General features: G+C 49.4%; 11 protein-coding genes across 11 annotated transcripts; 6 read left to right on the forward strand and 5 right to left on the reverse strand.

Moving 5' to 3' along the window:
- Positions 1-196: 196 nt before the first annotated feature.
- On the forward strand, positions 197-1,344 carry N7518_009403 (sucrase/ferredoxin-like domain-containing protein; the record flags this gene model as incomplete). The annotated part of the gene is made up of 2 exons (XM_057190329.1): positions 197-583; positions 649-1,344. 2 exons carry the CDS (start codon positions 197-199, stop codon positions 1,342-1,344), a joined length of 1,083 nt encoding a protein of 360 aa, XP_057037985.1.
- A 303-nt stretch (positions 1,345-1,647) lies between these two features.
- N7518_009404 (leucine--tRNA ligase NAM2) lies at positions 1,648-4,640 on the forward strand (the record flags this gene model as incomplete). The annotated part of the gene is made up of 3 exons (XM_057190330.1): positions 1,648-2,139; positions 2,194-2,334; positions 2,385-4,640. 3 exons carry the CDS (start codon positions 1,648-1,650, stop codon positions 4,638-4,640), a joined length of 2,889 nt encoding a protein of 962 aa, XP_057037986.1.
- A 1,231-nt stretch (positions 4,641-5,871) lies between these two features.
- N7518_009405 (SDR family oxidoreductase) lies at positions 5,872-7,013 on the reverse strand (the record flags this gene model as incomplete). The annotated part of the gene is made up of 2 exons (XM_057190331.1): positions 5,872-6,837; positions 6,891-7,013. The coding sequence occupies 2 exons, from the start codon at positions 7,011-7,013 to the stop codon at positions 5,872-5,874; spliced, it is 1,089 nt and encodes a 362-aa protein (XP_057037987.1).
- Positions 7,014-7,216: 203 nt separating this feature from the next.
- N7518_009406 (Sec1 family protein) lies at positions 7,217-9,112 on the reverse strand (the record flags this gene model as incomplete). Its single annotated transcript, XM_057190332.1, has 3 exons — positions 7,217-7,855; positions 7,917-8,942; positions 9,005-9,112. The coding sequence occupies 3 exons, from the start codon at positions 9,110-9,112 to the stop codon at positions 7,217-7,219; spliced, it is 1,773 nt and encodes a 590-aa protein (XP_057037988.1).
- A 245-nt stretch (positions 9,113-9,357) lies between these two features.
- N7518_009407 (lysophospholipid acyltransferase) lies at positions 9,358-11,195 on the forward strand (the record flags this gene model as incomplete). The annotated part of the gene is made up of 4 exons (XM_057190333.1): positions 9,358-9,379; positions 9,439-9,483; positions 9,545-10,663; positions 10,720-11,195. The coding sequence occupies 4 exons, from the start codon at positions 9,358-9,360 to the stop codon at positions 11,193-11,195; spliced, it is 1,662 nt and encodes a 553-aa protein (XP_057037989.1).
- A 774-nt stretch (positions 11,196-11,969) lies between these two features.
- Positions 11,970-14,150, reverse strand: N7518_009408 (putative serine-rich protein; the record flags this gene model as incomplete). The annotated part of the gene is made up of 1 exon (XM_057190334.1): positions 11,970-14,150. One exon carries the CDS (start codon positions 14,148-14,150, stop codon positions 11,970-11,972), a length of 2,181 nt encoding a protein of 726 aa, XP_057037990.1.
- Positions 14,151-15,382: 1,232 nt separating this feature from the next.
- On the forward strand, positions 15,383-16,613 carry N7518_009409 (CAAX prenyl protease RCE1; the record flags this gene model as incomplete). Its single annotated transcript, XM_057190335.1, has 4 exons — positions 15,383-15,434; positions 15,483-15,523; positions 15,613-15,990; positions 16,071-16,613. 4 exons carry the CDS (start codon positions 15,383-15,385, stop codon positions 16,611-16,613), a joined length of 1,014 nt encoding a protein of 337 aa, XP_057037991.1.
- A 369-nt stretch (positions 16,614-16,982) lies between these two features.
- On the forward strand, positions 16,983-18,730 carry N7518_009410 (uncharacterized protein; the record flags this gene model as incomplete). The annotated part of the gene is made up of 4 exons (XM_057190336.1): positions 16,983-17,034; positions 17,079-17,378; positions 17,428-17,787; positions 17,835-18,730. The coding sequence occupies 4 exons, from the start codon at positions 16,983-16,985 to the stop codon at positions 18,728-18,730; spliced, it is 1,608 nt and encodes a 535-aa protein (XP_057037992.1).
- A 733-nt stretch (positions 18,731-19,463) lies between these two features.
- N7518_009411 (uncharacterized protein) lies at positions 19,464-20,480 on the reverse strand (the record flags this gene model as incomplete). Its single annotated transcript, XM_057190337.1, has 1 exon — positions 19,464-20,480. The coding sequence occupies one exon, from the start codon at positions 20,478-20,480 to the stop codon at positions 19,464-19,466; it is 1,017 nt and encodes a 338-aa protein (XP_057037993.1).
- A 644-nt stretch (positions 20,481-21,124) lies between these two features.
- Positions 21,125-22,891, forward strand: N7518_009412 (uncharacterized protein; the record flags this gene model as incomplete). Its single annotated transcript, XM_057190338.1, has 6 exons — positions 21,125-21,273; positions 21,330-21,555; positions 21,608-21,667; positions 21,720-22,028; positions 22,080-22,193; positions 22,658-22,891. 6 exons carry the CDS (start codon positions 21,125-21,127, stop codon positions 22,889-22,891), a joined length of 1,092 nt encoding a protein of 363 aa, XP_057037994.1.
- A 1,308-nt stretch (positions 22,892-24,199) lies between these two features.
- N7518_009413 (uncharacterized protein) lies at positions 24,200-25,785 on the reverse strand (the record flags this gene model as incomplete). Its single annotated transcript, XM_057190339.1, has 4 exons — positions 24,200-24,629; positions 24,686-24,942; positions 25,002-25,228; positions 25,293-25,785. The coding sequence occupies 4 exons, from the start codon at positions 25,783-25,785 to the stop codon at positions 24,200-24,202; spliced, it is 1,407 nt and encodes a 468-aa protein (XP_057037995.1).
- Positions 25,786-26,404: the final 619 nt, after the last annotated feature.

Raw genomic sequence — 26,404 nt, forward strand, 5'->3', positions numbered from 1 at the left:
GCATTGATGATGAGGATGATTTAGGATTGTATTCTGACGTAATCAGCATGATCTGCGCAGATCAACGAATCAGCGGCGGCAATTGATAATCTCCGAATCTCCGATTTCTCGGACTCGGCGCTCGGACATTCAAATCTATTTCTTTCTATTTTCTGACATTTTGTTCTTTGAATTGTTATACATTCTATCTATTATAATGCGACCAATACTTGTGCAATCGCTCAAGCGCGACTGGAGCGGGCGAACATATCGAAACTGCCAGACAATCCGTCTACTGTCTACCCCTCAGCGCAGTAGCAGACTCCGCGCCCGCCTAGAAATCCCCCCTCCCTTCCCCGTTACCAAGACATGCCCCGAACCAAGCTGCAATTGTCCGCCCACGCCCGCTCTGCCGGAGGATTTACCGATTGATTATGAACAAGCCTTAAATGGGACGATGGCTGCCTACGCGCAGCAGCTTCTCGTCTGCACAGGACAGCCAGACTGGACGAGTCGCATTGAGAATGATGGCGAAAACAAAGGCTGGGGTAACCTTGTGAGAGGATTGAAGAGCCTGCTAGGTCGTGGCGGGCCATATCTTGATGTAAGTGGTTCAACTAACCCAATGAATACGCAAGCTCTTGCTTATACGGGATCATATCGCTTTAGCCTTTCAACAATATCTTGGTCACGAATTCATCTATCACGCCAGCTGCAGGCTCCTCCTCCACCTCTGCCTCGGCATTCCTCTTCCCCAGCTTCAAATACATTCCCTCAATACCCGTGAACCCAACCTCATCGCCCGACCAAACAACCGACCTTACGACCTTCGTGCGCGCATATCTTCTCCCCGAACGACTCCACGACATGCACTCCTCTCTCCCCGCAACCAAACAAGCACAAATGACCCGATCCCCGGAGCTAGTATCAAACTTCCCAGGAGTTATCGATATCAACCACTCCCCAACAGTGTTAATATGTGGACATGGAGGTCGCGACATGCGCTGTGGTCTCATGGCACCCGCGTTGGAAAGCGAGTTCAAGCGCGTGTTGCAAGCGCGAGGATTCACCTCCGCAGACAGTGATGAGACCACGGTGGATGGCCCTAACCACGCTAATATTGGTCGGATCAGTCATGTTGGAGGACACAAATACGCAGGCAATGTGATCATTTATATACCACCGAAGATGACAGTGGGAACTTCTTCGGAGCCGCACCCGCTGGCGGGTAAGGGGATTTGGTACGGTCGTATTGAGCCCAAGCATGTGGAGGGGCTTGTCGAGGAGACTATTCTCGGAGGGAAAGTGATTGCGGATCATTTCCGGGGTGGCATTGATAGAAATGGCGATATTTTGAGGATGTAGACTTAGGATAGAGTAGAGTGTACGATACATAGTGAGCTGCGATGCAGGATATGCATATTCATTGAACATAAATACATTCCCAAATATCAATTTCCTGCAAATACAAAGGACCCGACATCTTCATACCTAGGGCTTCTAGAATAGTGCTGATACGCTAGTCCAAATCGGGGCTAAAGCTATCCGGGCTCCGGGGAAGTTTTGAAGATGCGCAGACAAGTCAGACGTTCAAACCGCGGACATGACCAATCGCCCAAATTACTCCAATATCTAAGCATATTTTAGACACATAATGACCAACTAGCCATGCAATCCCTCTCACGACTCCGATTAACCAGCGCCGTCGCGCCTGGCCGCATATACACGCGCCCAACCCTACGAGCCCTCTCACCAGTCTACACCCTAACCCGATTAGCCAGCACAGCAACCCGCCGACTGGACCTCCCGGCCCTTGACAAAAAATGGCAAGCAAAATGGGAAAGCGAGCGCGCCACGCCGCGCTCAACACCCGATACAACACAGAAACCTAAATCCTACATCCTGTCCATGTTCCCATACCCGTCTGGCACGCTGCACATGGGCCACCTGCGCGTTTACACGATCTCCGATGTGATCTCGCGGTTTTATAAAATGCGCGGACATGACGTGCTCCATCCTATGGGGTGGGATGCATTTGGGCTGCCGGCGGAGAATGCGGCGATTGAGAGGGGTATTGATCCTGCGGTGTGGACGCAGGAGAATATCTCAAAGATGAAGGAGCAGTTGAGGTGTATTTCGGCGGATTTTGATTGGGATAGGGTATGTTTATGTGAAGTATTGATGTTGGATAACTATCTGATACTTGTGGCTTAGGAACTGGCTACGTGTTCACCGGACTTCTATGAGCATACTCAGCGCATCTTTTTGATGATGTATCAGAAGGGTTTGGCATATCAAGCAGAAGCGTTGGTTAATTATGACCCTGTTGATAAGACCGTTTTGGCAAATGAGCAGGTGAGTCGGGATCAGAGGGTAGAACTTGATTTGGGCTAATTCTCGTCCAGGTTGATGCCAATGGATTCTCGTGGAGGTCTGGTGCTAAGGTTGAGAAGTTGAATTTGAAGCAGTGGTTCTTCAAGATCACTGATTTCAAAGAAGCACTTCTGAAAGACCTCGATTCTCTTGCCGGGGGATGGCCGGAGCGTGTCCTGTCGATGCAACGCAATTGGCTTGGAAAGTCTTACGGTGCCAAGGTCACATTCCCTGTGACGATCGGTGGAGGTGACCAAGTCGATGTGAATGTATTCACTACCCGACCAGACACTTTGTATGGTGTGGAGTATCTAGCACTTTCTTTAAACCACCCTATTGTGTTGAAGGCTGCCGAGAAAGACGAGGCACTTCGCAAATTCCTGAGCGATTCCTTGTCGCTTGCACCGGACTCCAAAGCAGGATACCGGCTGCCCGACATTGAGGTGTCTCATCCATTGTGCAAAATTGATACAGAAACACCCCACTTGCTGAGGAAGCTTCCTGTCTTTGTGGCTCCTTACGTCCTTAACGACTATGGCGAGGGAGCAGTCATGGGCGTTCCGGGCCATGATAACAGGGATATGATGTTCTTTAAGGAAAATGTGAACCCCGATTCGATCCCTGTTGTTATCGAGGCTGAGCCAAGTGGCAATGAAGCAAGCAGTGTCGTCCCGACGTCAGACGCAAAAGCTTTCACGCAAGAGGGTGTATTGAATTCGCGCTGCGGAAAGTACCAAGGGTTACACTCCAAGGAGGCATCAAAACTGATTGTCAATGACCTGGAGCAAGTCGGTCAGGCTGGGTTCGTTGAGAGCTGGCGTCTGCGAGATTGGTTGATCAGTCGCCAGCGATACTGGGGTGCGCCCATCCCTATCATCCACTGCGGCGACTGTGGTCCTGTGCCGGTGCCCGACAAGGATCTTCCAGTGAAGCTGCCGAAAATCGAGGGAGAGTGGCTCAAGGGAAAGAAGGGAAACCCTCTGGAATCCTCAGAGGAATGGGTCCATACAAAATGCCCCAGTTGTAATGGTCCCGCTCGACGCGACACAGATACCATGGACACCTTCGTGGACTCGTCCTGGTACTTCTTGCGGTTCTTGGACTATGCTAATAAGGAAGCCCCGTTCTCTCCTGCGGTGATGCGGCCAGTGGATGTGTATATCGGTGGTATCGAGCATGCCATTCTGCATCTTCTCTACGCTCGGTTCATTTACAAATTCCTCTCGTCTGAGCTGCTCCCAGCGAGGAACTCTGCTGCACTCGCAGAACCATTCAAAATGCTTCTCAGCCAGGGTATGGTCCATGGAAAGACCTTCACTGAGCCTTCGACAGGCCGCTTCCTTCTCCCGTCGGAAGTTGACTTGACCAATCCAGACAAGCCTTTGATAAAGGGAACACAAGCTTCCCCTAATATCTCTTTCGAAAAGATGTCCAAGAGCAAGTACAATGGTGTGGACCCTACCAGCACCACATCAAAATATGGTGCCGACGCTACTCGCGCGCACATCCTGTTCTCCGCACCAGTCAGCGAGGTTCTAGAATGGGACGAAGCTAAGGTTGTCGGCGTCGAGCGCTGGTTCGGTCGACTCTGGAAACTCATCCAAGACACCCAGCAGACTCTAACAGAGGCATCATTCTCCGTCTCAGAAGCAGATCTGAAATCATCTACCACCCATGCCGCTCCCCTTCCGTCATCACTCCAGGACCTGAGCGACTCCGACGCAGGCGCAGTCCTAGCCACCCAAAATACCATCGCATCCGTCACCACTTGCATCGAAAGCAACCCCTACAGTCTGAACACAGTCATCTCAGACCTAATCAAGCTGACCAACACCCTGGCCTCGACACCCGCCTCCTCCCCTCTGATCCTATACCTATCCGTCTCATCACTCCTCCGTCTACTAGCCCCCATTGCCCCAGCCTTAGCCTCTGAATCATGGGAAGTCCTACACGCAACCACAAATACCACCTCCTCAACACCAGTGCCATCCATCCTTTCATCCCCCTGGCCTAGCACCCTCCTCACACCCGACCAAGTCGAAACCCTCTCCTCTCGCGGCGGCCAAACGGTCGCCGTCCAGGTAAACGGCAAGCTCCGCTGTGCTGTGACCATTCCGCGTATGGAGTCTCCGGTGACAGCATCGCCGCAGGGCAAGAATTCTCCTTCGCAGGAAGAACAGGATTGGATCATCAGTCGAGTGTTAGAGACTGCTGAGGGGAAGTTGTGGCTTCGGGAGAAGAATGACTGGGAGAAGAGACGGCGGGTTATTGTCATCAAGGGGGGGTAAACTTGTCAATGTCGTTTTCTGAGTTCCCTATACCTTAGTATAAGATGTGGGATTTGTATTACTATTTCTATCTTGGATAGACTTGTATATTATTTTGATAGGTATTGCATAGAGCTTTCTCTTCTCACTTTGTTTCTCTTTCTTTTACAGGAGGCTATGCCGAACGCCTGAGATATCAGGCCTTGTGTAGCTATAAATGGCTATAAATGGCATCTTCTTCTTTTCCCTCTTCATATATTTCTCTTACCATCATTATTCCTACAAACGTTTAGACTTTATAAGAAGAGGATTTCCTAGACGATGTCATCACTATTATATATGAACACAACCCATGAGCCTCCTAGAACCGAGAGGTTATGAGCGCCGTGCTCATGGAGTGGTTCTGAAAGCCACCAAAATGGCAAAGTATTAGCTCCCCTTCGCAGGCCATGATTCAATAAGAGCCACTCTAACATCAACAGATTACTTCTTTCACATTATCCACAAGAGTACTACATTCGAGTCCTCCGTGCATCGACCAGGAGGGAAATTCCCAATGCGCACTCTAGAATGATCCTTCCAGCCTTGAGAGATATAATTACAAGCCTGTCTGAGCCGATCATAACGACCTGAGTTCAGGATTATGCTAGTCTGCAACTACTTGGACCGTAACTCGCAAATGAGGCCGTCCTAGCTCGGGATACTGCGCTGGCCGAGATGGTTTACTGGATATAAGATATCTATATGAATTTGCTAGAGTGACTCTCCTCGCATCAGCCGTCAGTATCCGCCTACTCGCCCTGGTGGTCCATTTGCACGAGCCGGTGAAATCTCAGAAATTCAAGAAATCACCGACTGGCTCCTCGCGAAGAGTCTGGTTAGTGGAGTGAATGCCTTTGGGTTTCTTTCCCATTAGCCTGGTTGTCTGCCTCCGCGCTAGTAACGTTGGCCGAAGCAGAGAGGAATTCTGGAGCTATAGGTTTGGGTTTACCAAGAAAGCAGCACTTTATCGTGGTGTGCAGCATCCATGCAGTATACGTAGACGCATATCATTTGCTCCCTTAATCCTCGAAATCTGTAGGTATATAGCAAGTCTCTTGTTCTGATAGAATCCAGACAAGCTCTGTAGCGGGTCATACATTCCCACGACATAGGAAACCCTCACGCCTGAGAAAGCAGGTCGGCTGTCCTCTGAAGAGGCTCCTTGATCAGGGTTGGGTATAATAGAAGACGTTGACAAAGTCGAACAAAATCATCCATTACCCAATTCGCTCCCCCCTTCAGCTCCCTCCGGAAAAGAAGATCCCCCACGCCCTCCAACCGGCAAAGTCTCACCCATCGGGAAACTGAGATATTTCCAATCCTCAATCTCCTCAATAATACACTTCAACCGATCCCGTATACTCTCAACAGCATACGTACCCAGAATCAGCCTCAGAGGCGGGTAAGAGCAATGACCAAGCTGCCAAACCAAATGCGCCGCCTTGACCGCACTAGCAGGCTGCTTATCGCCCAGCCACATGAGCATACGTCGTGCATGTGCCGCCGGCGACGTAACCGTATTATACGGCTCACTGGGCGGCTTAACCAGAAAATGGCCGTAGAGCGGCAAGGGCGACGAAAGCTGATGTTCGGAAGGGTTAGGCACGACCGCAGACGGCGAAACCAAATCCCCAATATCATCACGACGCATATGACCAGGCTCAACGAGCGTACCCTTAATATTAAAACTATCCACCTCATACAGCATACTCTCCATCAAGCCCTCGACGGCGTATTTGGATGCACAGTATGGTCCGAGGCCCGGCACACCGAGCGCGCCAGACGTCGAGCTGAAAATGAGGTATCTCCCCGCGCGACGCTGGCGGAAATGCGGCAGCGAGAGCTGGATCATGTTCAGGGTTCCTGTGAAGTTTGTTTCGAACTGGTTGCGGATGTCGAATTCATCTTGGTCTTCGCAGGCGCCGATGACGCCGTAGCCGGAGCAGTTTGCGATTATGTCAATTCGGCCGAAGCGGGTTATTGTTTGGTCGATTACGCGCTTGACGGTCTCGCGCGCTCGTACGTCGCATAGGAGTCCGATGCAGTTGGCTGATTCTAGCTCTTTCATTGCTGCGGGGCTGTTTTCGTAGGTGCGTCCGACGGCTGTTACTAGGTCATTGTTGGCGAGAGCGGTTTTTACTAGGGAGCGGCCCATGTGGCCGGTTGCGCCGAAGATCTGGGGGTGTGTTAGTGTTTGTTGGGGTTTTTGCTTAGGGAGGGGTTGTATACCAGCCATACGAGCGGTTTGGGGGGGTTCTGGGGACCCGGGGGATCGGTTGTTGAAGGGAGATGAAGTCTTGGTTCGCGTGATGCTGGAGAGGAGGGACCTCCTTTTGGGGATGTCTGCTCCATGGTGTGGCTCAGGTGAGGGGAGAAAGAGGAAGATGAATCTCCGCATTTGGGGTTTCTGTCCCTACGGCGCGGTATAGCGACAAATACGAAACAAGTTGCCGTTAACTATTTCCTTCTCTAGTCCGATGAAATTGACTGTCATTGCAGGCTTTACTTGATATAATTCTATCCCATTACCCATATACACCAGAAATAAAACACAATTATCGTCCAACCTCCCGTCGCAGCCGTCCCGCAGCTGTCGAAGGTCCTGGTTCTGGCCAGCTGCCCACTGCATCATCAACCTCTTCCAAGAAGGTTGTACTGTTGTGAATAGAAGTGCCGCCTAGAACGACTCGCACACCCGGGGAGCTGGCATTGACTTGCGCTACCATCTTCGCCTCCTCGTACGTGGTGCCACCAACCATAAAGATGATGATGTCTTGCGGCTTGTCCCGCGTGTGTCCACTGCCCTCAAGGAAGGGGTATTGCAGTTCCTTCAGGCGGCCCTTGATGAGGTTTTGTAGAGTCACTTCTAGTCTGGGGGAGTGTTGCGTGTAGACGTTCTCGACGCCTTTAAGACCCTTGAACCGGTTGCTTGCGCCGGAGAAGAAGGAGGTTGATTCGAAGAGGTCGGAGAACCCGCCTGCGACTGGTGGGGCTTGGAGGGAGTGGTGATAGGTGAGGAGCTTGGGGATAATATTTACGCGGTTTGGTGAGACTTCGCCCGCTGTCCCGAGGAGATCAAGGAGAATTGGTAGCGCGTTGTTGGGTTGCTTCTCATAGCGAAGGGCATAGAGAGCCACCAGGCGCAACTTATTATCTGAGGGCACATTAGGCTGCCCGATGATTCGTTGTAGTGACTGGAGAAGGAGAAGGGTGAGTCCGTGAGCAAAGCATAATCAGTTTGACTATTGAACATACCCTAAGATCATTGGAGTGGTTATCATTGCATGCCAGGCTCTGCTCCAACTCGCTCACATCGAGGAGGGTATCCTCGCCGACGCGCCGACTGAGTTCACCCACCAGGGTAACGTGCTTGCTCACATTACCTGCCAGCTTGCGGAATTCGGGATAATCCTCCACAAAACGCTTCATGTCCGCAATGGACTCGATATTCGCGGTGCTTTGAGTTTTGGTTTGGTACTGCTCCACATATTCTTTAATGTTCTGGCCCAGATCACCGAAGTTCTGATACATATTCTTCTTGAAGAAGGGGTCCTGGTCCTGAGCCAAGACAATCTCTTTCAGTTCTGGTCGGATATCTGGCACGTCATGCAGATCCACCCGGCCATTGTTGATGCCAAGCATCTCATGTACCATGGCCTGATATGTCCACTGAGTCAGCAACGGGGTGATGGGATCATCGCGGCGGTCAAGAACGAGCAGGATAGGAGGTGTATCGGTCCGGCGGAAGTTAAATAGCTGCTCCTCCTGCGTGATGTGGTATCGGACCTCCGTAGCCAATTTCCGGGCCAGTAGGCTGTTCTTCTCATAGCGAATAAGCGGGTTCTTCTTCAACGCGAGGAGCAGGGCCAGGACCCCCTCGGTAGCTCTTTGTAATGAATCTGGGTTCCATAAATCCGGCGAATGGCTCCATATCCGTTGCAATGGGAAACCTAAACCCAAAGAGCAAAGGTCCGGGTTGATAACAAGGAAGTCGGCAAACTGTTCCTGGACCGACTGGACGACCTCGTGACTGTCCGCTTCTGCCAGCCGCTCCAGGGCGGATTTGCGGATGATGTTGCTAAGGTAGATATAATATTCGCCGTATTTAGGTTCTCGCAGCTCGTCGATCAAAAATTGAATAGAGGTGGGTGATGGGCGTACGAAGCATAGGCATCGTAGATGCCGCATCTTCTCGCGCGCGGCATTGTCCAAGCGGTCAATGAGGTAGACCTCGTGGTTGAGAAGGGCGGATTGGGTGATTGCGGTCGAAACAATAGGGACCTATACCCATAGGGGTTAGGTTAGCAATCAGATCAGTATATTGCCAGGGTAAATCCACCCACTGTCTCACTATCCAGAAGCAAGATCTTCATCTTGGATGACGAGGTTCCGGACTCACCCACGGTGACCATCTTGGAGATGTACCCCGAGGCAGCCGCGACGACGTCCATGGTGGGGAGATTTCACCAGGAAATGAGTTTTCCAAAGTGGCTATTAGCTCTTGATTGAGGCTGTTCAAGCTGTTGAAGATCGAGGGGCTGAATGTGGAGAGGGCGGAAACTTGTTGGGGGGAATTCCACTTTCCACATGACGAGCTGTTTTCTTTTCCTTCTTTTTGGCTTCTTCTTCTTCTTTTTGACTTCTTCTTTCTTTTTTGTCTGTTTTGTCTGTTCTTTCATCTTCTACATGGTCAACAATGTTGCCCTATGTAGATCAGAGTAAGTCAACCCTCATTCAAACTTGGGAAGCTCGGTCTAACTAACACTTCTCCCCGCAGTATTTGAGGTGCCAGCTAAACTCACTGGCGCATCAACTGATGAGCGTACGATCTTCCATTTCCATAAGCTCCCGAATTGCTAGCAATTGCTGACTCCCAGCCCCAGTCAAGCTGATCGGCTCGTTCCTCCTCTCCTACCCACTAGCCGCCCTCCTCAAACGTATCCCCGATGGCCAACCCTGGAAGAAGAATGTCTTCATTATCGCCGTTTCGTTGTTCTATATTATCGGACTCTTCGACCTATGGGATGGTCTACGCACCTTACTATACAGTGCCGCTGCTACCTATGCAATCGCCTACTACGTGGATGGATCACTGATGCCGTGGATTGGGTTCCTTTTCCTGATGGGTCACATGTCGATTAACCATATCGATCGTCAAAGGGCGAACGACAAATCGGCCGTTGACATTACTGGAGCGCAGATGGTCATGGTCATGAAACTTAGCTCGTTCTGCTGGAACATTCATGACGGCCGTCTGCCCAAGGACCAACTCTCGGATTCGCAGAAGTACTCTGCTATTACGAAATTCCCGGGTATTGTAGACTATCTGGGCTATGTCTTGTTCTTCCCTTCTCTCTTTGCCGGTCCTTCCTTTGAATACGTGGATTATCGCCGTTGGATCGACACTACGCTCTTTGAAGTTCCGCCAGGCACTGACCCATCCAAGGTGCCAGCTACCCGGAAGAAGCGTAAGATCCCTCGCAGCGGAAGACCTGCTGCACTGAAGGCCGCCGCCGGGTTGGCCTGGATCTTCGCCTTCATCCAACTGAGCTCATACTTTACCACCGACTTCGTGCTTTCAGACGCGTTCTTGCAGTATTCCTTCTTGCGTCGCGTTTTCACTGTCTTCATGCTGGGTTTCACCGCTCGCACCAAGTATTACGGCGTCTGGGCTCTGACTGAGGGTGCCTGTATTCTATCTGGCATGGGATACAACAGCTTCGACCCGAAAACAGGCAAGGTCTTCTGGAATCGACTTCAGAACGTCGATCCGTGGGCCATGGAAACGGCACAGAATTCCCATGCTTACCTAGCCAACTGGAACAAGAACACCAACCACTGGCTGCGCAACTACGTCTACCTCCGCGTTACGCCGAAGGGCAAGAAACCGGGCTTCCGCGCTAGCCTGGCTACCTTCGCCACTAGCGCCCTCTGGCACGGTTTCCACCCAGGATACTACATGACCTTTATACTGGGCTCATTTATCCAGACCGCGGCAAAGAGTAAGCACCAAGACACCTCCATAATCCACTCTCTCCCATAACTTACCATTCAATAGACTTCCGCCGCTACGTGCGCCCCTTCTTCCTCACACCGGACGGCACCAAGCCAACACCAAACAAGCCCTACTACGACATCCTCAGCTGGCTGGCAACACAGCTGACCCTTTCCTTCGCCGTCATCCCCTTTATCATCCTCAAATTCGACGACTCCGTCACCGTCTGGTCCCGCCTCTACTTCTACGGCATCCTTAACTGCGCCGTTTCCCTAGTTGCCTTCGCCTCCTTCTCCCCGCTCAGAAAATACCTTGTCTCTCAACTGAAGCACCGCAGCCGTCCTAACGCCGTAAGCACAGACACCGTGCTTCCACCTGACCTAGGCCTGCCGAATGATCCCGAGCGTGACTTTGACGAGGCTGTTGCTGAGATCAAGGCTGAGATCGATTCCCGTGGTAGACGTGGAAGTACGGTTAAGATGCCTACAGGCGCGGATTTGAAGGCTGCCGTTGAGCAAAAGCTCGGGCGGAAGTTGTAGGCTGTAGCAGTTTTGGTTGAGATCTAACAGTGAGAGGTGGACTCATTAGAAGCGGGGTGAATAGCCAATCTGGATCGGCTTTTCGGTGTTCTCTTTTTTTATAGAACAGTAGGAGTGTTTCGTCTTTATTATGTTTAATAGCGATGGTTGGTTGAGATTAGTCTATAGATATTCCAAGGATTGGATGGTTTTTAGAGAATTGCAAGCTTTGAGTTGATTTCAATTACTTTCAAAGGGTAATGAAGAAGTTGAGTATAGCATAAGTAAATTGTGATACATATAATGCCGAAGAGAAGAAGTAAAAAGCACAATAACAAAAACATATATCCAATACACGGACGTATAGCATAAATGCAAACAAAGGCTGTCGCCATGCATAGAATCTCAACAAACATATGAAGCCGTAGACAAATCCGAGGCAAATGTTGAAACGTCGAGGAATGTAGAACAGAAGAGGATATTTATGTGCGTTGAAGTCGTGGAGTCGTTCAGAACAAATGTGCAGACAGAGAAGCGAAAAGAAGAACGCAAAAGGGGGCTGAATCGTCAATAATCAAGAAGGGATCACAGCAAGGAGAAGGTGTCTGCAATATAGCGAACAGCAAGGGGAAAAGAAACCAGTCGACTGGTTGTCCGGGGAGCTCAACCGCGAAGAAAAAGAAGAGAAAAAAAAAGCATCAAGTAATCACCAGTGTTGAAAGTCCAAGTCGTAAGAGCGTAAATAAAAAGACCGCAATAAAACGCAGTTCAGTCCGATCCGGGGAACAAATAGCCCTAAAAACCCGTGGTAGTCCCAATAACAGCAAGCACAATAATAATAACAAGTATAGCAACTCCAAGAGAAATCATCCACCGATTCAGATTCCTCCACCAGCGCGCATTATCCCTCCTCCGCTGTTGCAAATTCATATTCTGAGCCTCAAGCGCCATCCCCACATCGGGAGAGTGAAACTCGACCATCTGCGCGACCTTCGGCTTAGGCGGCAGAGGCAGGAACGCAGCCACACACCACGCCGGCGGGAAAATGAAACCCAGGCAGAATGAGTAGACCTGGATATTTCGCCGGCCGAGGACAGGCTCGTAGCGCGAGTCGAGGGAGGGCGGCCGCCACCGACTCGTCGAGTGCTGGACGACACGTCGGTCGGGGACGAGATGCGGGGACCAGCTGTGGCGGAGGCGGTAGAGGTGGCTGCCGGTGAACTCGCCGTCCTCGGGTTGCGGGGACGGGACCCAGTGGGCGCGGGGATCGCGCGGGTCGCTGTCTACGCGGCGTTGGGCGATTGCTTGGCTTTGCGGGGCAGCGGGGAGGGGACGGTCTGGGGAGCGGGGACGGGGGACGTTGAGGGGACCCGGGACGAGGTTGAAGATGCTTGAGTTTGGGGTTCCGGGACGGGAGGAGGGTGGCCGAGTGGATGGTGGGCGGGTTGATGGTGGACGGATTGATGGCGGACGGGAAGCGTCCATCATTGAGAGGGTTGAGTTTAGGCCCATTGGTTCGCGGAGGTAGTAGACTTTTGCCCAGGTTGGGAGGATGTTGAGGATTGTGCTTGATCCTGTGCCTGGGCGTTGGAGGCTGCGGGTGCTGTCGCTTCGCTTTGAGCCGGAGGAGAGACTTTGGCCTTGGGAGAAGACCGGGCGGTTTGGGAGCTTAGTTAGGCTGTCGAGACGTTCGTCTTCGCTGTCGTTGGAGGGGTCGACAAGCCAGACGGAGGATCTGGTTGTTTCTGTCGCTAGGGCTGCTGGTGGTGGTGGGGTTGGCGCTGCCATATCGCGGTCTGAGTCCGTGTCTGCTTCTCCGGCGAGCTTGGTTGATTCATCGGCGGACCAGATAGATGAGACAGTTGAGAGGTGCGGGTTCCAGCGTCCTGATGCCAAGTGGGGATTGCACCGTCCGGATGGAGGGCCAGGGGTGAAGTCGCGTTCTGACGATGCGCCGGTGCGGGAGCTTGAAGATGGCGCGCGAATACGCGGGTATTGAATGGGTACGCCATTGTCGATGGCAGCCTGCAAGTCAGAAGCGGAACGGAGGCTGCGCGAAGAGGATGTTGCTGATTGGGAACGGCTGCCTGACGGCGCCCTGGATGACGAGCGGAACGAGGTAATGGATTGCGCGATCGGACTCGAGTGGAATGAGGCTATAGACTGCGCGGGTGGGCTGGAGTGGAATGACGGGGATCCATAGCTCGATTGCTCGGACGAGGCCGGTTGGAAGGCGTTTTGGAACCAGGGTGCAGAGCCCACGTGCCGAACCACGGTTCCTCCTGAGTTATACGACGAGAGCGAGTTTGTGCGCGGGTCCGACTCTGAATGGAAGTTCATGCTCGAGTTATCCAGCATCACAAAGTTAGGACTTGACGGGGCCCCGATTTGTTCAACTATAGGGCTGGAGTAGCCAGTCACGGACTCGGCAGAAGATTTTGGCGACATAATTGACTCCGAGCGTACGGCTTTTATCGTTGGGGTGGTCGTCGGCAATCCCATATCATCATCTGAGAAGTCCGCCTCTGAACTCTCGGACCCATAGTCTGGTGCTTTCCCCGAGCCTGGCAGCGACGACTTGCTGGAGGATGGGTCGTCATCCCACAACTGCGGGGGCGAGTTGCCGGTATCCACGGTGGAGGATACATCCCAGCTACCAATTGAGTGATCTCGCGGGCTGTGGGGTGCCGGGTGGCTGAAAGCCGGTGAGGAATAGGTCGATGTGGATGATCCCAGGTGGTGATCGGAGTAGCTGAAACCGGTGTCTGATATGTATTGTTGTTGTCCTTTCCCGGGAAGCGGCAAGAGAATCTGCTCCGGCTTGGTCGGGAATGGGGTTGCGGTGTACATATCAAGTTCTTCATCCGGGACGATGCGTAATGAGCGGGTTGGTGATCTTTCATTGGAGTGCGAGGACGTACGCTCGTGCAATGGCCTTCGCGCGCGGGGCGAGGTTGAGCGAGCGGGAAAAGACATTATTCGGACACACTGAGAGCATTGATTGAAAAGACTGATTGAGTAAAGTCGAAGGCAAAGGGCAATTGGCAAACCAGATGTGTAAACAAGTCAAAAGAGTGTTGTTGTTTTCCGAGTTGAGTATCCGATGTAAGGAATGTGGTACCCTTGGATATCCAGGGTGGTTCTATAGGCTGATGTTCATCAAAAGAGTGTGGGCAGACGTGCAGAAGTCGTCAATTAGGTCGTTTCAAACATCCAAGGCCATTAAAGAGAGTGGTCGAAGAACAATCATTAAAACGTTTCAAAACAAAAAGGACAGAAAAGCAGAGGCGCACACGAAGTCGAAGAAGAACGTGAGACACTTGGAAGGGAGGAATTTTGTTGCCCCAGCGGTGAGCGTCTAGGCAAGTGAGATCTTAGACTGCAGGGGTTATGCAGGCTGCATGCACTTGAATTGACAGTCTGGTGGCTATTAACGATTGGATGAGATCAAAAGTACAAGTTGCAATTGATTTGTTTCTTCTGGTTGAACTGGTTGCAATTGGGATGTTCTGTTCTGGTTCTGTTCTGGTGTCCGTTCTGTCTGTTGATATTTACATCTCATACTCCCTGGGCTGCCGTTTAAATATATAAATCCATATTAATGCGGAGTATCCATTCAGAAACTGACTCCTTGAAACATCTCGTCTCATTTAATCGCAGAATCGAGGTGGAGCCGGTGTGCGTTGTCCCTGATCCTGATGAATTGCCAATGAACTGCCACTAGTTTACTCCATCTATGCGTCGGTCCAGGTCTGACAGGCAGAATGCAGGCAGAGAACAATAATCAGACGCTCATTGCCAATAAATGTCTCCCTCGTGTAATCGGAGAAGAACTGTCCACGATCCCTCGCATTGACTCAGACAATTCCAGGGGTGAGAGCTCACATCCTGTTTTTGCACGGTCCACCAGTTCGAATCAGGTTTGGCTTGAAACCGGCGGTGTTCGTCTAGGCTGAAACCGAGATTCTGGTCAATTCTATGTATAGATCGACTATATATACCGGAATATGAACGTCGAACTGTCGATATCAAAAGAACAATCGTAGGAATAACCATGATCACGTCCATAGTGCATGGTGACAGTACATTACTGTATTGTATCATTTCCAGCCAATCACCTGTCCTTTCCCCGTACGGTAACACCAACAAAGAACTCCCTCCTCTCTCATCCATCCCCATAAATAGCAACCTCCCCAACTCTGCAGATCATGGCGCCGGTAGGGATAATGGCTCGACTGAAGAGTTTGTACTCGAAGCAGGGTAAGTCAAGGGGGAATCCTAAAAAAAGAGTCTCGACTAACAATCCAGATGAACCTGCCCTGTCAGAACATACCGTTGCTTTTCTCTCTGTATGTAGAACTCCTAGAAACAACAAGAACACGAAGAACACGAAAAGGAAAAAACCACAATTCACAACCTCGTATCTAACTCCCATCAGGTCCTCCTCACACTACTCTACGTGTTACCATTCTATCTCTCTTCAACAACCCGCCCATCGCCAAGTCTCAGTCGCGATGCCCCGTCCGTGATTCGCGCCCGCATTCGCGCTGTCACGGGATCCTGTATCGTGAGCTCCGTCCTCGTCCTCTGGCTCATCATCGAGGATAATTCCTCCCTTGGCGCCGGTGTCAGACTCCTCGGCTGGTGGCCCGTCGGCCTGTTGGAGACCCTTCGGAGTCTTTTCCTAACCGCGGTTCTGTTCCTCGGCCCGCTCTTCGAACGTGGCATTGTGGAGGGCGAATGGAAGTTCTGGTTCCGTCGTAGTAAGCTCTCTGAGAGTCTCGGTGGCTGGATTGGCTGGAGGAATTATGTCGCGGTATGCAATTGCTTTGCTTTTTCCATCTTTTCTTCCCTCCCTCTTATTTTATCAAAACATCCCAATCTAATATCCTCTAGGGCCCCTTCACAGAAGAAGTCATGTTTCGATCCGCCATGGTACCGCTGCATTTACTCGCACACACCTCGCCGGGCCGGATCGTGTTCCTGGCACCGCTGTATTTCGGCATTGCGCACGTGCACCACTTTTACGAGTTCTGTCTGACCCATCCGGACACCCCGGCTCTGGCTGCCCTGCTGCGGTCGCTCTTCCAGTTCGGCTACACGACTATTTTTGGCTGGTATGCGACCTTTGTCTATTTGCGGACCGGCTCGTTGCTGGCTGTGGTTCTCATCCATAGTTTCTGTAACTGGTGTGGATTGCCGCGGTTCTGGGGACGGGTCCAGGCGGGTGAATATATCAGTCCCCCTATTACTCGGGGTAAAGAGGATTCTGATGATAGTATCAAAGTTGGGGTAAGGGGTAACAGTGGCTTGGGTGTTCGGTGGACGGTGGCTTATTATGTACTTCTTGTTGCTGGAGCGCTTGGTTTTGCTCAGGGGTTGTGGCCTTTGACTGAGTCTTATCATGCTCTGGTTTCATTTTCGGACAAGTCGAATTAGGTTGATAGCTTGGCTTTTGGTCTGAGCTTGGTATATTTTGAATTGCTCCGGCATATACATAGGGGCTGTTACATTTCGTGTTCTATTTATATGTTGAACCGACACTGTGTTTGTATAGCATAACATAGCACTTCAAGTCGATACATATTATCAGCTACTACAATTATTTCACTGAATTATGGAATTTGAAAATTGGCGTTGGCGCTCAAAACAAAACAGTTTGGTTTGTTGACAAGGACGGAGTCTTGTCGACAACATGGAAGAATGATATGCCGCCCATTCCGGCAAGAAGCAATACCCCGTCTTCATTTTATTCGTATTTTTCATTCAAACCCGTAGACATGCGAAATGCTGTCAATTCTCAGAAATATGTTGAAGCGCCATGGCCAGCCAGGGGCGCCCCTGTCGATAACCTGCCGAGGTAAGCGAGGAAGTCCGTGCTGGAGACCGTCGCTGATGTTCCAGGCATACCAATTCTCCGTGAGGACCTTTTCGCTTACACCAATGGCCATTTCCTGGTCGATGAAGAACATCAGCTCAGCCGACGATATGTCCGGTTCGATGTGGATGCGCTTTGCAATACCGTGGCCACGGCCGGTGGGGATTCCAGTCCGGTCACAGCCATTGAGAAGATGGAAGGGGGGTTCAGCAAGGCTTTTTTGATGAGGAAAGCAAATGGAACGGAAGTCATAGCCAAAATCCCATGCCGCATTGCCGGTCCGCCCTCACTGACAACGGCTGGTGAAGTAGGAGTTTTAGAATACGGTATGATCGTTCCTATTCCAGAGAGAGCCGAGTGGCTAAGACGTACCAGTCGGGAGACACACTAGCATTCCTGTCCCTCGTGTTCTTTCCTGGTCATCGGATAGTTCGAATGCTGTTGGCGCCGAATATATAGTTATGGAGAAAGCTGCCGGGGTTCCTCTATATGAACGATGGGGGAGTATGACTGAATTCGAAAAGCTACAGCTGATCAAGAACTTGACCAAGCTTGAGGCTCAGCTGTCAGCTATCTCATTCCCTGCTTACGGAGGACTATACCTCCGGACAGACATGAGCCGACCAAATAGGTCTCTCGGTGATGAAATTGATCCATCCAAGTCTTTCTGCATTGGACCTTCTTGCGATAGGAAATATAATCCCGACGTGACTCTGGAATTTGACCAAGGACACTGTGCGTTACCTATACAACCTGATAGTTCACCCACTAATATTTCATAGGGCATTCAATTTCAAGCTTGGGAATATCCATTACAAGGCGTGAACTGCTTAGAATATCAAACGGAGGCCAACAAAGCAGATTGGGTTTTTACAAAGGAACCGTTGAACAACAAATCCAGCTCTTGGAAGTCACAGCGAACCTCATGAAGCTTTTAGACTCGAACCGAATATTGAAGGGAGCTTGTCAGCCCACACTGTGGCACACCGATCTTCATATGGGAAATATTTTTGTCGCCCCAGATGAATGTTCAAGAATAGTATCCCTTATCGATCTTCAGTCAACGTCTATACTCCCCGCATTTCTCCAGGCGCAATGGCCGATATTTCTCAAGCCTCCGCAGACTTACGATTATGTCAAGGGAATATTCCAACCACAACTCCCTGATAACTTCGACGAACTAGACGAGGAGAGCAAAGCCATTGCTTTCCGTGAATGGTCACAGGTAAAACTGGCGAAGGCTTATGAGGTCTCGACCTATCTCGAAGACAGAGCAGCACATAATGCCATGAATGTACCCCGTGTCTTCCGAGAACTATTCACTCGATGCGGAGAAATCTCCGAAATGGGCATTGTCCCGCTCCGCGAATGCTTGATAGAGATTTTACAGAATTGGTCAAGCCTTGGATTCTCGGGGAAATGCCCTTATTCATTCAGCCAGGACGAGCTCGATGCACATGGACGTCAGTTTGCGGAATACCGAGCCTGGCATGACGTTCAAGCGCTTGCTGAGGAATGTCTTGATACTGATGCGGAGGGATGGATCGCGCCGCAGTTGGATATAAATGAGAAGAGAAGGCAGAATGGGGAGCTACTGGACCTGTATATCGAGAAGGTTTCTGGGGAGAAAGCTGCGGAGGAGGCGAAAGCGATGTGGCCTTTTACGGTTGAGGCTTGATTACGTACGCAGTGCGCGTCGTTTTGCTTTGGCAGTGCCTATGACCATGCGACGTTTCTCTGGAGACGAGATACAAAAACATAGGCAATTGAGGTCTGAGGTCTTGTAACATTGGTTTAATTTCTTATATGCTTCCCTGTTCAAAGGACATCTGCAACTTTATTCGAATAATAATACTCGAGTCCTTCCTAGATCACGCATAATATATTCCTGTACATTATATTTTAATTCCGTATTAAATCAAATAATCGGACCTTCATTTGATTTCAATATATATTTCTAAAAGGTTTATACGGACCACTCTGCTTTCCATCTATGTTACTTCATCCTGTTAAGAACATCGCTGAGAAGAAAGGCCTGGGCATGGCAGTTCCTGTTTGATATTTGTTTACCAGTCCATGCAATTGTACAATTATTCTCATTTTTGCGATCCGATTTGGAGTATCATTTAAGTCACATTGAACCAAAGAACATCACATATACTTCCCTGCCACCCTTGGCTCAAGATATTCCTATTCCCGGCGGACATAGATCACGGGTACGGGCAACGCGCCGTGCCGAAGCCGCCATCCACTTAGTCGCCCGTACCCCGATTGTCCAATGTAATTCCTGCCCTCGTGCCGCGGAGTTACATGTTCTTAGACTTAAGGACATGCTCCTCCTTCAATTATGTGTACTGTACAAAAGTCTAGAAGATTACATGTAGCTCGAAAGGATCATAGCAGCCTTTCTTTCACACACCAGTGCCAACTTTCTTCGTTCTCCGCTTCAAGATGAGATCATTCACGGCATAAAGAATCTCTCGTGAAGAAAGAACAATAAAAACCGAGAGAAGAGATATTATAATCAAAGCCACGCAGATAATCGTGAATATCGCAAATCCACGAGACATATATGCAAACACTGACCATCCACCTTCAAGTGGAACAACCGCTAATGCCACTTGCATAGCACTGAGTAAAACACTGAAGACTGCAAAGATGAACAGTAAGGTGCCGTATGAACACGCAAAATACGCTCCATACTGCCCATGCACCTTGTGATACATGAAACGTCCGAGGAAAATTTTGGTCCAGAAGTTCAGACGGGAAAGACGCAGTTCGCCAAATTTGTAGCGTGGAGACACAGAATCGTCACATATCTCCTCAAACGCAGTGATGAACTTGACAAAAGACGAATATGTGATTTTTTTCGGTAGTAATCGGTGATTATCATTGGTGGCAAGAATGAAGTCCGATTTATGGCGTATAAGGTAGGCGTACGAGCGCATGAATCCGAGAACTGCCTTTGCGATCTCCTGTTGCTGATACTTTGGGATCTTTGAATTTTTACCGACGAGGTAAAACTGCCAAAATGCGTACGATAAGAGATACTTCGGCATTGGCTTGATGAAGACTCGATCGTAGATCCAGACCAGATGGAGGCCCGGATCTTCCGTGATAATCACTTCACGTCCTCTCACGATCTGGTGGGTGAGGGCTGATATATGAGTGCTATCTTGTTTGGCGACCAGCCAAAGGAATGGTGAAAGTTTGTCCAGGTTGCGCGTCATGAACTCGGACTGGAGAGTTTTGACAATATGGTCATCCTCCAATTTTATCCTAGGCTCGCCAGGAAGATGATCCTTCTCTGTCAATTGTTGAGTAGAGGGAAATGAAGAAATGAGATTGTTCTTTCGCCTCGACAAGTGGCCATCGGCGGTTATTGTGAGCTTGTCACAGAGTTGTGAGTTCTCGGAGAACGGAGCCATGCTGGACAGACCTGAGGAGAGAATAGCGAGAACATCTTCGCCGATGAGGGGTAACGCTTCGTGTATGAAGAAATATTGCAAGCTGAGACGCGGGTATTCGCACCCCTCACAATTAATGGGGCTAATGCATGTGCTATATATAGACTAGAGAGCAACCTCGAATCTTGACGTGACGAATCTCGATGGCGGTTATATGAAGACGGTTGATACGGATTCCACGTCTGACTCGCAATCAGTAGACTCCACCTGGCCCCTCTAGGGCGGCAATGGCAACAGTAACCCAGATGTGTGACAGCAATGCATCTGCATGATTCGAGATAATCCATCTGGGGCCCGCCATCATGCATTAGGGTGGGATATCACCCTGACGACTCAGTTTATGGCTGAGGGGCCAAATTCGTGTCCAGCTCCCATTCCCTACCCACCCCCCTGCTCCTCTTTCAAATAATTCATCGTGATATTTTCAACTTACATTTGGATAACTGTGTATTAGCAATATGCTGTTTACAATCACCATCCCATACCTTTTATGGGCTATGTTCCTATCGGAAAGGCTTTTCCATCGAGTGTGGAGTTTTTCCCTCTTTACTCTTTCATGGCTGATTAGTGACATCTTCTCACTTCCCAACTATTCAATCCCCAAAATGCTATTGACCATGTTGAATTTTTTGATATGTGCTGCCCTATCCCCTTTGCAAGTTGTTCTTTTCCGAGGCTCTGTGCGTACGAAACGAGAGCGCATCACAATCTTTTCCCCCTCCGACGTGACCTCCCGAGATACATTTCTTGCCGAGTTTGTGCCCGTAACTTGTGGTCTCTTCATGGGTTGATGGCTAATTGTCTTGTCAGTATCGTCTACGTTCACGGTCTTGATTCGAATTCACTGACAACTACAGAACGCTCATCTGAAAAGGTGTCATGGGTTCGTGATCTGTTACCGAAGGAAAATTTGAACTGTCGCATCATGGCCTTTAATTACGATACGAGATGGATGAGCAATGCCCTAAGCAAGTCGTTAAAAGATTTGGGCGATGACTTGATTCACGCTCTCGCCAGTAAACGAGAAACCCTAGAGGTAAGAGATTGGACTTGACTTCGATTTGAATTTAGGTACTTAATTCGCCTAGGAGAAAAGCCGACCTATCATTTTGATTGGCCATAGTTTTGGTGGTCTAATCATCGACCAGGTAAGGTTGGTTTAGCATCGAGTTATTTTCAGTTGAACTAATAGGGAAACAGGCTGTGGTGAACATGGTGCAAAATAGCGATTTGGAACCTGAAATTCTCGAGAGTCTGCGAGGATTTGTCTTTTTGAGCACGCCGCATCGAGGTTCAAAACTCACTCCTATTGGAGAGATAATTTCTCTTTTTGGATACTGGAGGGGTTCAGATACGGCTCTTTTGAAAGTTATGAAAGTTGGCTCAGATGCTAGTAACGACTTATACGATCGAATTCACTCTTTTATCTACGAAAAGGATATGTCTCGCAAGACTCTTTGCGTTTTTGAAGCCGAGAGAGAATTTCTATGGGGCATAGCAATCACCCATGTGAGTTTTCAAATCCCCCGCATATGCGATATGCAACTTATAACAATTCAGGTGGTGGACCGGGAATCAGCAGTGATTCAAGGGACAATAAAACGTTCAACAGAGAGATTAAATAGGGAGATTCAGGGATGCCAGTCTCTAAATGATGAAACGTATGAAGATGTGGTGAGATATATCAAAAGATGGCTCAAAGCTGAAAGCGGAAGAAAAATTGGTCAGCCCATCATCTGGTTAAATTGGATTCTAACACCAGCTGACAGATGTCTTGATTAGCAACGCAAACAAAACCAACGCACATCTATTTCGTCCCGACTCAGACAGTGCCAAGCTATACGCAACGAGACCGGCTATGGAAGGATCTGGAAAGAAAACCAACAATACGACACGAAGAGAGAGACATCTTGTATGAAGTAGTCGTGCATGACTTGGGGGGCAGTGGCACTTCAGGTATAATGAAAGCATAGATGTCCTGGCTCGCTACAGTCTAGTACAACGAGTGCAAGGAAAGTGGCCCGGTACCACAATGCACAGCTTGGTTCAGTGGAGGGCAAATCGTGGCGACCAAAATAAAAAATGGCAGGGGTGGTACATCAAGTCCATGCTTGCTGCATGCTCTCAACTTATTAAAGAAGACCATCAGTCACAGTTTCATCGGCATCTCATGTTTGCATCTCCCGGACGTGAATATATATTTGAGAGGTGCTGGCACCAAGGAAACAGGGAAGGCTTTCATCTGGGAAACATTAGGAATTATTTACTGTGATGAAGGTTCGTGGGCGGATGCCGAGGAGGGTTTTTCGGAAAACGAAGGCGAGACAAGTTCGCGGAGCCTCAGAGAGGACGCAACAAATGACGCGAGCTGAGAGATGGTAGTTGTTCAGCAACAACAGGGAGAAACGGCAAACAATTTTCACGAACTTGAAGGACGGAAAATGTAGAGGGCACGAGTCAGAGATGGTGATGCTTAGAAAAGACGATGGAGGAAAGACGAGAGAGAAACGACGAGAGAGAAGAGTGAAGGGAGAAAAGACGAGACACTAGGGACCACTTAAGTCGTTGTTCTGTCTTTCTTTCTCTTTTCCTCCTTTCTGTCTTTAGATCTTTATACGATTTTCTATCTTCTCTTCCTTTCTTCTTTCACTTAAACTATCTCTAAGGTTATGTTTGAAACTTCAAGGAACAAAACAAAATAAATATAGGTCTTCTACGGCGATGAATCTGAGTAAAGCCATAAATGCACTCTGCGCTACCAGGGACAAGATTTAACATCCGCAGTTTCATCAACTGATGTATGAGGACGATAGGAATAATTGGATCTTGTACGTTCTTCTATTGTTGTTGAATGCTTCTTAAGTTGAATAGATATTGTACCTTGAGCCTGTTAATAACAATCAGGTAGTTATTGAATCCTTTTCTTACTGTCTTTCTGCCTGAGTCATTGAGTAAGTAAGAGGTAACGGATAGTTCTTTGAGGAATAGAATAAATATAGAAGTTGAATAGTGTTCTGAAGAGAGAAGGCTGTTGGAGATATACTGTGAGCCTAGATAGTTCTTTAGACCTATTTGATTCAAGGGATAGGCTGTTCAGTTACTAGGATAATACTTTTATGCCCTTTCGTATAGAGAGGAAGATGAAGCCGTTTGAAGTGTTATTATGGCCCAGAGAAAGAGGATTAGGTAGCCTGATAAAGGAGTTGCAGAAGGACTAGGATATATGGGTGGGTATATTGTGCTATTTCTTGTGCTGTACTGCTTATTGGCTGACCTGGCCAAAGGTTTCGTTTATTATTATTGCGAGAATGTAAGCAACGCGGATTGTCCAGTGTATGTGGTTGCAACGGACTCTAGAACGTTATAGTCTGTTAGACTGGACAATGACTCTATGGTATGCTTGTTCAATTAGTCTTACTTGATTGAAGAGTTACAATCCAATACCTTCTAGTCGGTCACCGTAATGCTGGATTCTCGACTGGATCCAGAAAATGCATTCAGTTTAATTGGTTTCTGTCTTGAAAGAAGCAATTATCGCCCTATCGATACAACCGAAAGAACCATCAACGCAATCTGATCGAGGTGAAGGATCTGCCGAGCCCCTCGTCGACCTCGTAACCTTGAAAGAGTTTGTAACCAGGAGCAATTCCGTAACCCTCAGCACCTCCGTAACTTTCGGCCTAACCTCCAGATGGACGTCCTAACAGAAGGTCGGAGCGAAATATGATGCGCATCTCATAATATGTTGAGATGTAGGTGTGACTTTCTAATAGTTGCGCACTTTCGAAGTCAAGAAGAGTTACCACACGACTATCTCTGTCATAGAGAATATTGTGCTGTCCAGGATCATCAAGTCGGAAGCCCACTTGTCGCAAAGCATGGATGCCATTAAGGCAGTCGGACTGAATGTAAGCCCGTTCACCCTCGGATAGATCATGCCAGAGTCGGTCAAGCCGCATTCCGGCTCTCTGCTCTAGAACAAGAACATAGCCTGATGGGAATATAGTTGAGCAAACAATTTCCCCCCTGGAGATCCACTTGGCGAAGTTGCGACGTCCGGCCGGCTGCTGGGCCCAAATGCGGTTGTAAACTTCCGCCTCCGCTTCAAACCTAAACGTAACAAGTTAGTAATTCCAATAGCAAGCTATTGAAGTAATCTGACTCACAGCTCATCGTATTGAGGTCCCCAGCACTTGAGTATCACCGTTGATCCACCCATAGTTGCTAGCCAGGTCGCCTTGTTTTGAACTGTTGGTTCTGATAACAGCTGAAGGCAGTTAACGACCCTAGGGGTAGGTCCGCCAGCGTTAATAATCACACTATTCGATGTGATAGTCTCTTCTTGGTTCGCCATCGACGGGGAGTGGTAAGCTGAAATATCAAGTAGACGGCCGGAGACCCGGGAAGGAGGAGGGCCTCGTAGCTTCTCAGTATATTAGCAGCTTTTCTATATCCCAGACAGTTGCCCAAATCAATACTTACGTTTCTTGGCTCAAATGTCTCGCTTTCAACGTACTTTGGCTCCGACACGGCCATTAAACAGAAACCAGCAAGTAACTGGCGAAGGGAAGGCCGTGTAACGCCACGCCAAATAGGCGACGAAAGGAGAAAAGAAGAGTCGGCTTCTCGTTTAACAAAAACGGTGGAGTTGTAGGTGGACAGAAATCCAAACCGAGTTGAACATGTGCGCATCTGAGCAACAAGTTGTCCTAAGCAAAGGGCCAAGAGTCAGCGAACTTGACGTGAAAGTGAGAGAATGCTGGGCAGGCATACCTATCAGTGGCTCGAGGCGAAATGATTCGGGCCGGTTGATATGAAGATCTTCGTCCGAGATGGTCCAGGGCGTTTTCATTTCTCCAACCAGATGAACGTTACCAGGTCTAAGGCTGGTCGCAACCAGCCCCAAACATACGTCTGGGGTAGTCATTTGTGGGGTGGAGATTGCCTGAAAATCAGCAAATCGGGTTGACGCCATACCTGGCACCAATTCGAGGGCTTTGATAACTGGGTCGCAGACATTGCGGACAAACCTCCCGGTTAAACCAAGCTCATTACCGACTGTGTAAAGTTCCGTCTCATCGTTCAGTGGAACTTCATGGGCTATACCAGCTTGTAGGAACACTCGGCAAGCGTCCGTTTGGAATGTACTCCATAGAGACATATAGGCGACTGACAGACGGTCGGAATGGATTGATGGGTTCAATGTTCCTCCGTTCTGGCTTACAGCTGGAGTAGCTCTAGCCAACTGCGTCTGGGCTGGTTCCATGTTTTGGGAGATGGAATAATCGGTGGAATGACAAAAAACGTTCTGGGACCCTGAGCCGAGGGGCTTACTGTTATCGACAGAAGTGGGGGAAATTGAAAGACGATCCTCAGAGAGGACGCAAAAGACAAGGCGAGAAGAATTCACGAACCTCAGAGGACGCAACAAATGACGCGAGTCAGGATATGGAAGACGAGGGCGACGAAACAGACCGAACTTCAGAGAGGACGGAACAAATGACGCGAGGTGGGATAAGGAGATGTTCGTAGAAGACGAAGGCGAGGCAAATTCACGATGCTCAGAGAGGACGCAAAAGACAAGGCGAGAAGAATTCACGCAGGGCTGAAATATCCAGTTTCTTCACAGCTGTGGTCTACTAGAATCAACTACGGGAAGACTTGGTGAATAGATGATGAGTTCAAGTTGAGTGGGATGTAGAAAAGACTTGGCAGAGTGTATAAGACTTCGGTCGACGGGTCAGCCCGTGGACCCGTGGACCCGTGGACGGGTGGTTAGCTTACGTAAATCATACTTCCCGCGCACTTTCTCGGTTCGGTATTCTCAGCAGGGGTTTATAGCACTTGAGGGTATCAGTGATCTTCCCCGGGGTCGGATCTTTCCA

This window comes from Penicillium psychrosexuale (assembly GCF_028828465.1).
Source record: "Penicillium psychrosexuale strain IBT 29551 chromosome Unknown utg000005l, whole genome shotgun sequence".
Classification (NCBI taxonomy): Eukaryota; Fungi; Ascomycota; class Eurotiomycetes; order Eurotiales; family Aspergillaceae; genus Penicillium; species Penicillium psychrosexuale.